The sequence below is a fragment of the Electrophorus electricus genome, chromosome 5, assembly GCF_013358815.1.
Source record: "Electrophorus electricus isolate fEleEle1 chromosome 5, fEleEle1.pri, whole genome shotgun sequence".
NCBI lineage: Eukaryota > Metazoa > Chordata > Actinopteri > Gymnotiformes > Gymnotidae > Electrophorus > Electrophorus electricus.
Window position 1 is genome coordinate 16,620,251 of NC_049539.1, and position 16,153 is coordinate 16,636,403.

At 44.1% G+C, this 16,153-nt stretch overlaps 1 protein-coding gene across 6 annotated transcripts in view; it reads right to left on the reverse strand.

Moving 5' to 3' along the window:
- Nucleotides 1-16,153, reverse strand: part of smtnb (smoothelin b) — a 53,457-nt gene that overhangs the window by 9,238 nt on the left and 28,066 nt on the right. For all 6 annotated transcript variants that reach the window (XM_035526057.1, XM_035526055.1, XM_035526054.1 and 3 more), the window contains 3 exons: nt 14,867-14,915; nt 13,630-14,145; nt 9,863-9,936 (listed from right to left, as the gene is read on the reverse strand). In XM_035526057.1, the coding sequence (XP_035381950.1) occupies nt 9,863-9,936; nt 13,630-14,145; nt 14,867-14,915 (639 nt within the window). The remainder of the gene's footprint in view (nt 1-9,862; nt 9,937-13,629; nt 14,146-14,866; nt 14,916-16,153) is intronic.

The window sequence follows — 16,153 nt, forward strand, 5'->3', positions numbered from 1 at the left end:
CCCTTTAGACCACATATGTGCAGTGTAACTGGAGAGTGTCCTGCCTAAAGAGGTGCCTGTGTCATTGGCATCTTTGTTTGAACAACGTAAAAGGCCCAGAACACACAGAAGCTTTGTCTTACACTGCCAACCAGTTTTGAGGAGTAGATGAAAAACAATTGTACACAAACCCCATTGAACCCTCTTCTGTATGAGCCAAAAGACATTTAGGGACAGTTCAGATTAAGCCTAGTCCAAAAAGATTTTCCAAATGAGATCCACCATTGGCACTGCAATTTTACTTAATCCATGTCTGCAAATCCAGCCTAGAACAGTTTAGTATAGAACACCAATATAAGGTTGCCTACAGAACTACACAGAAAAAACACAAAACCATATAAGCATGCACAATCCTAACCCTACCATACTGTTGCTCCGGGAGAAGCTGCTGATCAGTGAAGGTGTGGAAGACGACCGGCGGGTGGAAAAGGTGGGTGGATGCGGGACCGGATCAGCACTGGGTTCCAATGGCACAATGATTATATCTTGATCTTGTGAGGGCTGATCTTCAGGAAGCCCAAGAGCCTGGCAAAGGGCCTCAATCTGCCTGGCGAGCTTTTCCTGTTGAAGCCTTAACCTCAGATTCTCCTCTTGCAAGGTTGCGATGGCTTCAATAGCTGGGTTAACCTTTGCAGTGGCTTCCTCCAAGCGCACATCTACGTACTTGCCGAATGCCTTCAGATCGCAATGGATCTCCTGAACAGCACACTGAAGGGTAAGTTCCAGCCTGCTCACCCCCTCTTCAGTATTGTCCAAGTTCTCATCTGGATCTTCGTCCACCACCGATTCCACAAGAAGGTCTCCAATTACGGCCTCCAGGCCAGACTCAGCACACTCTCCACTCGGGCTGCCAAGGGAAGCCACTTTATCCTCCAGGGCTGACACTAGGTCCAGGTTGACCCCAGGCATGGTGAGGTTCACAGGTATTTTAGTGTTCAGCCTACAAGTGACTAACAAACAGGTGACCTGGCTTCTCAATAATGCTGGATTGTTCTTCTATTTTCAGCAATGTTTGGTTGAAATTTGGATGAAATATCAAAGCTAACAAAAAGCTGCAGATCACACAAACTCACATCTACTCTGAAAGGTCCCTGGGACAAACCCCTATCCCTTTATAACCACTCCACATCCTTTCTCTTCAAATGGCCAGAACATGAGAACCAATGAACAGGCCTGGAATTCTGTCACCATGGCAGCAAAGGCCCAGGGCCCCCCTCTAGCTCAGGTGCCATAGTCATGTCTATTTATCACCAGTCATTCCATTATTCTAGTGGGTACACCCCCTTCAACCCCTACTGCTCTCTTTATTTAGAGCTCTTGCCCTTCACACCTCCACTGGCAGAACACAGAGAGGCTATGGGCAATAGCAAAGAGGAGGCTGTTCTTCTTCATTCTGGACCTAGACACCAAATGTGCACAAATGCAAAATAAACTAAACCTGATCACAGATCCTCACATTCTGGCATGCTGGGTGTTGCAAACATTCAACAGTTCTTGGTACAAGTATACTCTCGTCCCACATGCACATAGCTAGGCTGCAGTCCAAGATAAGTCCTGGCAGTTAGTATTTACATGCTGAGTTTGAGTGTGTATTATAATCAAATAATCATATTTCATGTGGCTAAATTGGTATGATTGAGATATACATCACATCTTTGACTAAAACCTAATCGGATCACTCAGCTGATATCTGAAAACAAAAGAGGTCAGAAATGACCTTAAAAATGTGTGATTGGGGTGGGGGCAGCTATTAAAAATTCAGTGTCCAACTACTCAGAGGTCTTTCTCTTTCATGGACGTCACAAGGATATGGTAGGATAAGTCACTTAATTGATTCTCTGTTACACCCTTAGTTTAAAATGGTATGTCTTGTTCGCACACAACTGAAACAGTACCACAGAGGGACATTCATCAGGCAACTGCTACTGAAATAACAAATGTGACTGACCATTCTGGACACTTATAGCAATGCATCTAAAAATATCAGCCATATCCCAAAAAAGGTCATCCAAAAATACCACTGCTTGTTTTATGCTAGTGGTCACTGATTTAACCCAGCAAACAAAGTGGAAGCAGGTAAGGATCTGAAAAAAAACAATTAGCTAAGGCATAATCAAATTTTCAGTGAATGCCTTCAATATATCACTTATAATAGTATATAATTCTAATGATATAGCCAAGAGATGGCAGTGGCTATAGGCACTACAATGCCTTCATGGCTGAAACACTTTAATGTTAATGCTTTCACAAAATATAGCACAGAAAAAATATGGAGTACAAAGCCATAGGTAAAACTAAACATATAAATTATCACCAATGATAGCCATGACTACAGATAATTACCTGTACATTTACATTTGTGGCATTTAGCTGATGCTTTTATCCAAAGCAACTTACAATAAAATGACTGAGCACAACTTGAGCAATTGAGGGCCCAACAGTGGCAGGGCTTGAACCAGCAATCTTCCAATTACAAGTCAAGTACCTTAACCACAGTTACCACTGCCCAACAGTGTGCCTTAGGGGGCATCCAGATGACAATGGCAATTTACATAATGATGATAATACAGAATTATTACGTTAGAAATTACTAATAATTAAAGCTTTAAGCTATTTACAATGAAGTTTACAATTATGCATCATTAAATTATCAACACAGTAACTCATAGAGCACGCCAGAGCATGTTGGTAAAAAGCATTTCTAGGCGTCAGAGAGACTCATACAAGCTTTCTCTGCCTTATAGCACCCCAAACAAGTACTATATGCTCAAGCATTCTTTCTCTGCCTTATAGCACCATAACAAAAACTATACGCTCATGCGTGCTTTCTCTGCCTTATAGTACCATAACAAGTACTATTCACTTATCTCCTTGGCACACAAAACACATCAACATAAATGGCGCAAGTTCTTCCAAGCAATGCTACCAGTAATCCAATAATACAGATTAAAATGGTAAACAAAGGCACATTTACAGGCTGAACTGTGCTCAACTGTCATAGTATGACTGATTAGAACAGGATTATTCTAGTTGGGTAGTTGATATAATTGTAACAAATTGGCCAAACGTCCCTCCTTTAGTGGGTGGGACTAACACCCCCTTTTAAGAGCTGTGACGTCCAAATAAAGTTTGGTTTCAAGCAGGTTTGCCATCAAAGGCCGGGCGGGAGGTGTGCAGTTGCTCCTCAATAACGTTCACAAGATTACATCACTTGTATTTTAATATCCCTTTTAGTTTATACCACTAGATTATTTCCAAAACACTGGTAGTTAAACAAACTCACCTCTGGTCTTTGTCCTTCCAAACCATCCTTTTTAGATCTTTCCCCAAATGGCTTGTTTAGAACACCAGTTAAAAAAAACAAAAAAAACAACAACATTTCTTTGACTTTTTACTGCATAATTCTAGTCAAAAGATTTACATGGCATTATACAGCCATCCAAAGCTCAGCACTGCCACCCTAATCTGTACCGCTCATTGCTGTGATTTCAGAAGCCCAGAGGATGTGTAAGAGAACCATATCCTGTCTAAGACCACCCAAACAATTTACTTTGGGCAAGTTTACCTCATTGCCCTTACAGTAAATGTTTGTTTCTTTGCCTACTTTCTCTCTCTCTCGCTCTCTCAACTCCAACTCTCTCTCTCTCTCTCTCAACTCCAACTCTCTCTCTCTCTCCCTCTCAACTCCAACTCTCTCTCTCTCTCTCTCTCTCCCTCTCAACTCCATCTCTCTCTCCCTCTCTCTCCCTCTCTCTCAACTCCATCTCTCTCTCTCAACTCCATCTCTCTCTCTCAACTCCATCTCTCTCTCTCAACTCCATCTCTCTCTCAACTCCATCTCTCTCTCCCTCTACTCTCTCTCTCTCTACTCTCTCTCAACTCCATCTCTCTCCCTCAACTCCATCTCTCCCTCAACTCCATCTCTCTCTCTCTCAACTCTCTCCCTCAACTCCATCTCTCAACACCATCTCTCTCTCTCTCAACTCTCTCTCTCTCCTCTCTCTCTCCCTCAACTCTCTCTCTCCTCTCTCTCTCTCTCTCTCCTCTCTCTCTCTCTCCCTCAACTCCATCTCTCTCTCTCTGTCTCTCTCAACTCCATCTCTCTGTCTCTCTCTCAACTCCATCTCTCTCTCTCTCAACTCTCTCTTTCTCCTCTCTCTCTCCTCTCTCTCTCTCCCTCAACTCTCTCTCTCCTCTCTCTCTCTCCCTCAACTCTCTCTCTCCGTCTCTCTCAACTCCATCTCTCTCTCTGTCTCTCTCAACTCTCTCTCTCTCTCTCAACTCTCTCTCTCCCTCAACTCCATCTCTCTCTCTCAACTCTCTCTCTCTCTCCCTCAACTCCATCTCTCTCTCCCTCAACTCCATCTCTCTCTCCCTCAACTCCATCTCTCTCTCTCAACTCTCTCCCTCAACTCCATCTCTCAACTCCATCTCTCTCTCCTCTCTCTCTCCTCTCTCTCTTTCTCTCCCTCAACTCTCTCTCTCTCCCTCAACTCCATCTCTCTCTCTCTCTCTCTCTCTCTCTCTCTACTCCATCTCTCTGTCTCTCTCTCTCTCTCAACTCCATCTCTCTCTCTCTCTCAACTCCATCTCTCTCTCTCTCTCAACTCCATCTCTCAACTCTCTCCCTCAACTCTCTCCCTCAACTCTCTCCCTCAACTCTCTCCCTCAACTCTCTCCCTCAACTCTCTCCCTCAACTCTCTCTCCCTCTCAACTCCATCTCTCTCTCCCTCTCAACTCCATCTCTCTCTCCCTCTCAACTCCATCTCTCTCCCTCAACTCTCTCCCTCAACTCCATCTCTCTCAACTCCATCTCTCTCAACTCCATCTCTCTCAACTCCATCTCTCTCAACTCCATCTCTCTCTCTCTCTCTCTCTCTCTCAACTCTCTCTCTCTCTCTCTCCCTCTCTCCTCTCTCTCTCAACTCCATCTCTCTCTGTCTCTCTCTCTCTCAACTCCATCTCTCTCTGTCTCTCTCTCCCTCTCAACTCCATCTCTCTCTGTCTCTCTCTCCCTCTCAACTCCATCTCTCTCTGTCTCTCTCTCCCTCTCAACTCCATCTCTCTCTCCCTCTCTCTCAACTCCATCTCTCTCTCTCTCAACTCCATCTCTCTCTCTCTCTCTCTCTCTCTCTCTCTCAACTCCATCTCTCTCTCTCTCTCTCTCTCTCAACTCCATCTCTCTCTCTCTCTCTCTCAACTCCATCTCTCTCTCTCTCTCAACTCCATCTCTCTCTCTCTCTCAACTCCATCTCTCTCTCTCTCTCTCTCAACTCCAACTCTCTCCCTCAACTCTCTCCCTCAACTCTCTCCCTCAACTCTCTCCCTCAACTCCATCTCTCTCTCTCTCTCTCTCTCTCAACTCTCTCTCTCTCTCTCTCAACTCTCTCTCTCTCTCAACTCTCTCTCTCTCCTCTATCTCTCAACTCCATCTCTCTGTCTCTATCTCTCCCTCAACTCCATCTCTCTGTCTCTGTCTCTCTCTCAACTCCATCTCTCTGTCTCTCTCTCCCTCTCAACTCCATCTCTCTCTCCCTCTCTCTCCCTTTCTCTCAACTCCATCTCTCTCTCAACTCCATCTCTCTCTCTCTCAACTCCATCTCTCTCTCTCTCTCTCAACTCCATCTCTCTCTCCCTCTCTCTCAACTCCATCTCTCTCTCCCTCTCTCTCAACTCCATCTCTCTCTCCCTCTCTCTCAACTCCATCTCTCTCCCTCTCTCTCAACTCCATCTCTCTCTCCCTCTCTCTCAACTCCATCTCTCTCTCCCTCTCTCTCAACTCTCTCTCTCAACTCCATCTCTCTCTCAACTCCATCTCTCTCTCAACTCCATCTCTCTCTCCCTCAACTCTCTCTCTCTCTCTCTCTCTCAACTCTCTCTCAACTCCATCTCTCTCTCCCTCAACTCCATCTCTCTCTCTCAACTCTCTCTCTCACTCTCTCCCTCAACTCTCTCTCTCAACTCCATCTCTCTCTCTCTCTCAACTCCATCTCTCTGTCTCTCTCCCTCTCTCTCAACTCCATCTCTCTGTCTCTCTGTCTCTCCCTCAACTCCATCTCTGTCTCTCTCTCAACTCCATCTCTCTCTGTCGCTCTCTCAACTCCATCTCTCTCTGTCGCTCTCTCAACTCCATCTCTCTCTGTCGCTCTCTCAACTCCATCTCTCTCTGTCTCTCTCTCTCTCAACTCCATCTCTCTCTCTCTCAACTCCATCTCTCTCTCTCTCAACTCCATCTCTCTCTCTCTCAACTCCATCTCTCTGTCTCTCAACTCCATCTCTCTGTCTCTCTCCCTCTCTCTCAACTCCATCTCTCTGTCTCTCTGTCTCTCCCTCAACTCCATCTCTGTCTCTCTGTCTCTCTCTCAACTCCATCTCTCTCTGTCGCTCTCTCAACTCCATCTCTCTCTGTCGCTCTCTCAACTCCATCTCTCTCTGTCGCTCTCTCAACTCCATCTCTCTCTGTCGCTCTCTCAACTCCATCTCTCTCTGTCTCTCTCTCTCTCTCAACTCCATCTCTCTCTCTCTCAACTCCATCTCTCTCTCTCTCTCTCTCTCTCAACTCCATCTCTCTCTGTCGCTCTCTCAACTCCATCTCTCTCTGTCTCTCTCTCCCTCTCAACTCCATCTCTCTCTCAACTCCATCTCTCTCTCTCTCTCAACTCCATCTCTCTCTCTCAACTCCATCTCTCTCTCTCAACTCCATCTCTCTCTCTCTCTCAACTCCATCTCTCAACTCTCTCCCTCAACTCTCTCCCCCTCTCAACTCCATCTCTCTCTCCCTCTCAACTCCATCTCTCTCTCTCTCAACTCCATCTCTCTCTCTCTCTCAACTCCATCTCTCTCTCTCTCTCAACTCCATCTCTCTCTCTCTCTCAACTCCAACTCTCTCTCTCTCTCAACTCCAACTCTCTCCCTCAACTCTCTCCCTCAACTCTCTCCCTCAACTCCATCTCTCTCTCTCTCTCTCTCTCTCAACTCTCTCTCTCTCTCAACTCTCTCTCTCTCCTCTCTCTCTCTCAACTCCATCTCTCTGTCTCTCTCTCCCTCTCAACTCCATCTCTCTCCCTCTCTCTCAACTCCATCTCTCTCTCAACTCCATCTCTCTGTCTCTCTCCCTCTCTCTCAACTCCATCTCTCTGTCTCTCTGTCTCTCCCTCAACTCCATCTCTCTGTCTCTATGTCTCTCTCTCGACTCCATCTCTCTCTGTCTCTCTCTCAACTCCATCTCTCTGTCGCTCTCTCAACTCCATCTCTCTCTGTCGCTCTCTCAACTCCATCTCTCTCTGTCTCTCTCTCCCTCTCTCAACTCCATCTCTCTCTCTCTCAACTCCATCTCTCTCTCTCAACTCCATCTCTCTCTCTCTCTCAACTCCATCTCTCTCTCTCTCTCAACTCCATCTCTCTCTCTCTCTCAACTCCATCTCTCTCTCTCTCAACTCCATCTCTCTCTCTCTCAACTCCATCTCTCTCTCTCTCAACTCCATCTCTCTCTCTCTCTCTCTCTCTCTCTCTCTCTCTCTCAACTCCATCTCTCTCTCTCTCTCAACTCCATCTCTCAACTCTCTCCCTCAACTCTCTCCCCCTCTCAACTCCATCTCTCTCTCCCTCTCAACTCCATCTCTCTCTCTCTCTCAACTCCATCTCTCTCTCTCTCTCTCAACTCCATCTCTCTCTCTCAACTCCATCTCTCTCTCTCTCTCAAACTCCAACTCTCTCCCTCAACTCTCTCCCTCAACTCTCTCCCTCTCTCTCTCAACTCCATCTCTCTCTCTCTCTCAACTCCAACTCTCTCCCTCAACTCTCTCCCTCAACTCTCTCCCTCTCTCTCTCAACTCCATCTCTCTCTCTCTCTCAACTCTCTCTCTCTCTCAACTCTCTCTCTCTCAACTCTCTCTCTCTCAACTCTCTCTCTCTCTCAACTCTCTCTCTCTCTCAACTCTCTCTCTCTCTCTCAACTCCATCTCTCTCTCAACTCCATCTCTCTCTGTCTCTCTCTCTCTCTCTGTCTCTCTCTCAACTCCATCTCTCTGTCTCTCTCTCAACTCCATCTCTCTGTCTCTCTCTCAACTCCATCTCTGTCTCTCTCTCCCTCTCAACTCCATCTCTCTCTCCCTCTCTCTCCCTCTCTCTCAACTCCATCTCTCTCTCTCTCTCTCAACTCCATCTCTCTCTCCCTCTCTCTCAACTCCATCTCTCTCCCTCTCTCTCAACTCCATCTCTCTCCCTCTCTCTCAACTCCATCTCTCTCTCCCATCTCCATCTCTCTCTCTCTCAACTCTCTCTCTCAACTCCATCTCTCTCTCTCTCAACTCTCTCTCTCTCTACTCTCTCTCTCTACTCTCTCTCTCTCTACTCTCTCTCTCCCTCAACTCCATCTCTCTCTACTCTCTCTCTCTCCCTCAACTCCATCTCTCCCTCAACTCCATCTCTCTCTCTCAACTCTCTCTCTCAACTCTCTCTCTCTCTCAACTCTCTCTCAACTCTCTCTCAACTCTCTCTCTCTCAACTCTCTCTCTCTCAACTCTCTCTCTCTCAACTCTCTCTCTCAACTCTCTCTCTCTCTACTCCATCTCTCTCTACTCCATCTCTCTCTACTCCATCTCTCTCAACTCCATCTCTCTCAACTCCATCTCTCTCAACTCCATCTCTCTCAACTCTCTCTCTCTCTACTCCATCTCTCTCAACTCTCTCTCTCTCTCTCTCAACTCTCTCTCCCTCTCTCTCTCTCTCTCTCTCTCTCAACTCTCTCTCTCTCTCCACTCTCTCTCTCTCTCCACTCTCTCTCTCTCTCCACTCTCTCTCTCTCTCCACTCTCTCTCTCTCTCTCTCTCCACTCTCTCTCTCTCCACTCTCTCTCTCTCCACTCTCTCTCTCTCTCTCAACTCTCTCTCTCTCTCTCTCTCAACTCTCTCTCTCAACTCTCTCTCTCAACTCTCTCTCTCTCTCTCTCAACTCTCTCTCTCAACTCTCTCTCTCTCTCAACTCTCTCTCCCAACTCTCTCTCCCTCTCTCTCTCTCAACTCTCTCTCTCTCTCTCTCTCTCTTCTCTCTCTCTCTCTCTCAACTCTCTCTCTCTCAACTCTCTCTACTCTCTCTCTCTCTACTCTCTCTCTCTCTCTCTACTCTCTCTCTCCCTCTCAACTCTCTCCCTCTCAATTCTCTCTCCCTCAACTCTCTCCTCTCTCTCCTCTCTCTCAACTCTCTCCTCTCTCTCAACTCTCTCCTCTCTCTCAACTCTCTCAACTCTCTCCTCTCTCTCCTCTCTCTCCACTCTCTCCTCTCTCTCTCAACTCTCTCCTCTCTCTCAACTCTCTCCTCTCTCTCAACTCTCCTCTCTCTCAACTCTCTCCTCTCTCTCAACTCTCTCCTCTCTCTCAACTCTCTCCTCTCTCTCAACTCTCTCCTCTCTCTCAACTCTCTCCTCTCTCTCAACTCTCTCCTCTCTCAACTCTCTCTCTCCCTCTCAACTCTCTCTCCCTCTCTCAACTCTCTCCCTCCTCTCTCTCAACTCTCTCTCCCTCTCTCTCTCTCTCTCTACTCTCTCTACTCTCTCTCTCTCTCTCTCTCTCTACTCTCTCTCTCTCAGCAACAGAAATCCTGTTTGTTCAGTGGCCCTTTCCCCTCACTAGACTGTCCCATTCTGATCCCTAAACAAGTTTACTCCACTGACCCACATGTCTGTGTGGGCAAAGAAATAAGATACCAAATAGCTACCTGCACAGTATGGGGGATATGTGAGATAGTAGACCATCTTTTGGTTCTCTCAGGAAGGTAACTGTGTGAGGGTAGTTTGAGCAAAAGTCTTGTGTGACGTCACGGTACCTTAATGGAAGATCCCATTGAGAAGCTGGAGTTGCTGAACTTGAATGGTGTTGCTCTCAGACCAAGTGTCAGCTCTGCAAAAAAACAATAAAAAGGAAGAAAGAAAACTGAGAAGAATGAAAAACATGTACAGGTTACTGAAAAACTGAAAAATGTCAGTTTCAAACATGGTCAAGTCATGCCAGAGAAAATGTAACCATAAATATTTAGAAATTAAAAAGACCCAGTTCCAACCAGTCGACAAGTATTTGTATACATTTAAAACTTATGGATGAGGTGAGGTATAAGGGATAAAGAAGAGGTGGCTGTTATTCAGTTACGTAAACTGTCACCCTGGCACCACTTAAGAGTTATAAATGAATGAGCAGAACAAGTCACGTCGCTACTAACATAAACAAGATATCCAGAACACTTTGGGTTAGTGATGACACAAATGTTTCACACTCACAAGTTCTCACACAAAGTTGCATCAACATATAAAATGTCTGGTCACACTGAATTTGAAGCAGTAAAAGTTAAGTTCATAGGATTAATTATGTCTTTTAAAATGTTAAAATTGAAAAATATCTGTTTCTAATGCATGGGACCTAGCAAATCTAGTGCACGAGATGGATGGAAAAAAAACCTTCAAACAGCTTTTATTGGCACAAACCCATAGAAATTGTGTCTATATGAATTAGTGCCTGCATTTTTGAGGATCACTGGCCAAGAAGTGAATTTAAAAGAAAAACAGAAAAAAACTAGAAAATCATTACTGGGGAGACATGGATAAAGTTCTCAAATAGCACATCTTAGGAAAAGAATGACATTAAAGTCGACTGACATGGACATTTTATAAATCCCAATCATCAATCTTTGCACCTCACCCACAGTGAGTCTAAGAATGACTGGCCCTCTAAGTTCAGCAACTATCAAAGAACCCTTATGTGAAGTAACAACACTGAGGAAATTTTAGAATATAGATTAGAAAAGGTTTAACTCTGCCTATCAATATAACCATTAGCACTTGTGAGACTGTTCTGCATTGGAGGGGAAAAACAAGTATCCAGCACCAGAAATGGGGACTCGAGTCAGCGACTCTACCTCAAGTCGCACTTCTGACACATTTTGAGACTCGTGACTCGACTTACGACTTTTGACTCAAGACTTGCGAAATTTAAGAGGCGGGAACAAGAACCCAACCAGTTGAAGAAAACTTAAACATAACGTAAAATTTTAAGCAGTAATGGGTTTCTGGCTTTTGTACATGCTCCATGTCCTACTGGCATTTTTTTTTTAACTAACGTTAGCTTGCAGACCAGCGACTCATGAACATCTTTACTCAGAACGCAATTGGTAATCTCACACCCCACCTTTGGTGTTTTACGGAGCACAGAAGGGAAAGTTTTTACTCACTGGGTGTAGATCTCTGAATATTTTGTTTGTGTATATTTAAATGCATATATTTTAGGTTTTGCTGCATTCTTGAGTGTTTGCATAAATAGGATAAGTATATTTGCAGTACAAATCATACAAGCTTCTAGCCAATGCCTACCCTTAGGTCAAAACCAGGTTACTTATGAAAGAGAACATTAAAGGTTGCAAACCCAGATTCCAGTACAGTCTGTCCGCAGAGTACAACAGTCATAGCAGCAGTGGTTGATTAAAAGCTACAATTGAGGTAGGTTGAATGGTAGCCTATTAGGTACAGCTACAGAGTGCACATAAGACAGCAAGACAGTCATGGTTTAGTGGCCAGCTATGACTGAAGATAATGGGTTTATCTCAAGATATGGGTTTACCTGAGCTCTCCCACCATGACACCCTTAGTAAAAGCCCTCTCTACAACTATTGGCTAATGTGTCGAAGTGAAAAGAATGAGCTACATGAGAGAATGGAAATGAGGAGGCTTTGAAATGTGCAAAGAACATCTGCATGTTGCTGTCTGAGGCAAAGACTAGTACAGTGCTTCCAAATAAGGAAGCACTGTGTATGCTCTGGATGGGTGTGTGAGAGAGAGTGCACACACGTGTTTGTGTGTGCGCGCGTGCGCGCACACGTGTTAGACAGAGAGGGGGGGAAAAAAAAGTGTGCTGAAATGTTAGTGCCTTCTGATTACAGGGATACAGTCTTATCTGGTTAGCCTTCTCGCAGCTGGTGTGTAGCAACCCTTAATTAGTGGATTGTTAAGCAAAGCTTTTAGTACAGTGTTTCTCCACAATTGTAAACACTATTCACTCTTAATGTTTAATCCTCTTAGTGTCAGCATTAAATCAGTTCTCTCTCAAATCGGCAGTGAGTCATAGGGATAGTGCAAATGGAGCTAAGTGAATGCAGCCAAAAAAAAAAAAAAAAACGCTTCTAATAGTTCAGCACCAGAAATTGAAAGTGGGAATATAAAAAACAGACATCTAGTAATTATTCTGCAATTTGCTCTCATCATTATTTATTTTCATTATTTATTTATTATTCATCATCCAACTCTGAGGAAAAAGTATTTATAGAAATATTTAGATGCTATATGGCTACATTTCCAGCATGGCTGCCAAAAACACATGGTTTTCTGAATGATGAAATGCACTACAGTGCATTCCATTTAACCAATCAAATCTTCTCAGGCAGACATCTGTGATCTCAGAAGAAAGCTTGGATTACCTAATGCAATTTAAATACCTAAAACTTGCTCTGGGTGTCTTCAACCCACTATCTGAAGCCTTCCCAGGTTACCTTGCATGATCCGCATCTTTCCATTATATGTACAGTCAGAGAGATGGGGAGAAAAAAACCCAAACATTTGCATGTCGAGCATATAATGCAAACTGTGTGCTATACTGTGGCATAGCTTCATGTGACCTAAACTATGTTGTGTGTTTTTTTTTGTTTTTTTTAAACATCTCTTCACGATTTGTAGCTAGTAGTACTCGCCATGTGCAGAAATTCAGCAAATTCTCTGAACTGAAAGTAGCTTTTGGGGGAAAAAGTGACAGATTTTTCCAATTCCAGCATTCAAATATGTGGTCTGATAAGGCATTTTACAATGATTTGTTCACCATGCATGTGAGGTCTGATAAGGCATTTTCTGACAGGGCGTTCTCCATGTATGTGAGGTCTGATAAGGTGTTTTATGACGATGCGTTCACCATGCATGTGAGGTCTGATGAGGCATTTTATGACGAAGCATTCACCATGTATGTGAGATCTGATAAGGTGTTTTATGCAGAGGTGTTCAGCACATGTGAGGTCTGATGAGGCATTCACTATGTATGTGAGGTTTGATAAGGCATTTTATCAAAGAGACATTTTTATACACCAGTTCCATTCCATTTACCAGCATCCAGTGAAACCATTAGCTTTTGACCTTTCACTTATCAGCACAAATCTTGATGATCCTTTACTTTCCCAAGTGACAATGGGAAATATGAAAATGTACAGTGCCCATGGAGCAAGATGTCTAAATTACAATACACTGACTTACTATAAAGATTTGATTTGATATAACGTGTCCCTTTTATATGAGAGAATAAATCAGCCTCTGTTTATATATGCTGCTGCATTTCATATCTGATGTAAACAGAAACTAAACAGACAGGATTGCTGACAAATATGCGAAGCATAAAGATCAGAAGAGCAGAAGCATGTAAAATGTACAAAGGTAATAAAAAAAAATTAAAATCTGTTCAAGACTATCAGCTCATGTACACACAAATGCATGCATGCAAACTATGCGAATAGGTATTTTCCAATCAGGTGACAACGTGCTGTCAGTGTCTGGCCAGTGAAGTACCTACCCGATCTCTGTCCTCCAGGGCCAGAGAGGATCCGTGGCATCACAGTGCCCGCCGTGGAGGAAGACAATGGTGATTGCTGGCTGGCAGTGCGGCCATCCTTGATCTCGATGGTGAGGAAGGTCTTCATGCTGGCAAGGGGATCTCTGTGTGTGTCTGCTATCCCTGAAGATGCTTCTCCCTCGGGAGCCTGGCCTTCATCTGAGCTGCACGAGGACCTCCTCACATTCTCAGCGGCATTCTGCGACCCACCCACAACCCCTAGCGATTGGTCGGCACAAGCCTGGGACTGGGCGGGCGAGTCGTTGCCGTGACCACCCCCACGGGCAGTAGAGGCAGCCAGGCAGGAGGAAGGAAGGAGAGGAGAGCAGTGGGAAGATGTATCTGGGCTCTGGATGCTGTGCTGCTCATTCCTCCTCTGGACCAAGGTTTCCAAAGGTTCTGTAAATTTGCACACACTGTCGGGGACTGAGCCCGCCTGGCTGAGTGGCTGACAGGACGTGGGTCTGTTTGTAAATACTAGAAAGAAAAAAAAAAAAATGGAGCATGAAAAAAAGGTTCTCAGCCAAAGAATAATGCTTCCCATTCAAACATGTACCCAGAGAATATCACGAGAACAGGACGCAGATAACACTTTAAAAAATTAGAAGTGGGGCAAAAAGTAAAGATTGCAGTATTTAGACAAGTATGTACACACATCAATTTCCCACATGCACACAGAACCCATATCAGCAGACAGTGAACAAACAAATTTACACAGACACACAAAGGAAAAATAATTATATTCCAACTCTGGGTGTGTTCCAAATTTTATTTCCTTTCTACCACAGCTCATATAGACAACCTTTCTTCAAAGTCACGAAGACATGAAGAAAAAAGGGAAAAATAATAAAGCTTTGATTACAATCTTGCGCTGGATTCGGCCCCTAAACTTGCATGCTGTAATTGCCCTATTCGGTCATGAGAACGAATGAGGGCTTTGGGATGTAGCCATTAGTAAGCGGGGAGGAGAGGACGTCTTGATAGCGAAAAGAGTGGGAACACCCTCCCCCCTTCCACCACATCCCCCCAAATGTTAACATTAAGCAGGTTTGCCTTGTGAAAGGAATTATGGGGGGCGGGTGCTTTAACATAACTTTAAAAGTGATAAACAAAAGTAAGAATACTCACATTTGCATTTTCTATCACTAATGATGTCGCAGCATATGTCACTACCATTCTGTACAATATTCAAAATTACCTGCATCTTTGTTGAGAGGAAACAGCAAGGTGTCGATGCCTAATGTGACCTAGAGAAAGAGCATAATCAATTAACTACAAAATTAACTCCCCCCAAAAAAAGCACAGGAATTGCAACTTAATTAGAGCCTACAGCAGGAACCCTTACCACCACAGTTGCACTACTTATGGTGGTTCATATTGCCACTATAGTTTGATTTCAGCACTAAATATACAATGAATAATATGCACTCAGCAGGCACTTTATTTGAAACAACTACCTCGTAGATAACAGTTAAGAGTCTTACAGCATGTTGCCATGCATAATTTGTATTTGTCATCCTCCCTTTGTTAATTCCCAGGCCTTAGGGTTTTTCTGCCACCACACACAGCTCTGAAAGATTACTAGGAGTCTTAATATTTGTGCATGTACAGTGACATGCAAAGCTTTGTTCACCCCTGGTCAAAGCTTCTGTTACTGGGACCCCCCAGTAACATTTCACAGTTTCAAAACAAAAAAGGAAATGCAAAAAAGTCTGGGCATATTGCATGGCCAGTACTTAGTTACACCTCCTTTGGCAAGTATCCCAGCTTGTAAAAGCTTTTTGTAGCCAGCTAAGTGTCTCAATTCTTGTTGGGGGATTTTTGCCCATTTTTCCTTGCAAAAACACTCCTAGTTCTGTGACAATCTTGGGCCATATTTAATGCACTGCTCACTTGATGACCACCCACAGATTTTCGATGATGTTCAGGTCAAGGTACTGTGGGGATCATGGCAAAACCTTGAGGTAGCCCAGTGTGGATTTTGAGCTGCGTTTAGGATCATTATCCTGTTGTAGAGGCCATTCTCTTTTAATTTTTAGCTTTTTTTTTTTTTTTTTTCTTTTTACATACTTCTAAAATTGTTTAGAATTGATGTTCCTTTGCAAATGTCTGATGTTGAATTTTGCGGTGAGATTTTCTTCTCATGACTCTTCCATGCAGGTTATATTTGTACAGGTGTGAAACAGTGCACCAGCATTCCAGAATCTACTCAATCTTCCTGAAGGTCTTTTGCAGTCTAATGTGGGTTTTTATTTGCCGTTCTAGCAGTCTTCTATGAGCAGTCCTCTCTAAACGTTTTCCAGATCTCAGCTTGACCTCCACCAATCCTGTTAACTGCCATTTCATATTTACATTACAAGGAAATAGCTACCTGAAAGTGCCTTACTATCTTCTTATAGCCTTCTCTCGCTTTATTATTCAGAAATTATTTGAATTTTAAGAGTGCAAGGGGGCTGTTTGGTAAAAGACAACAGAGCTCAAATCT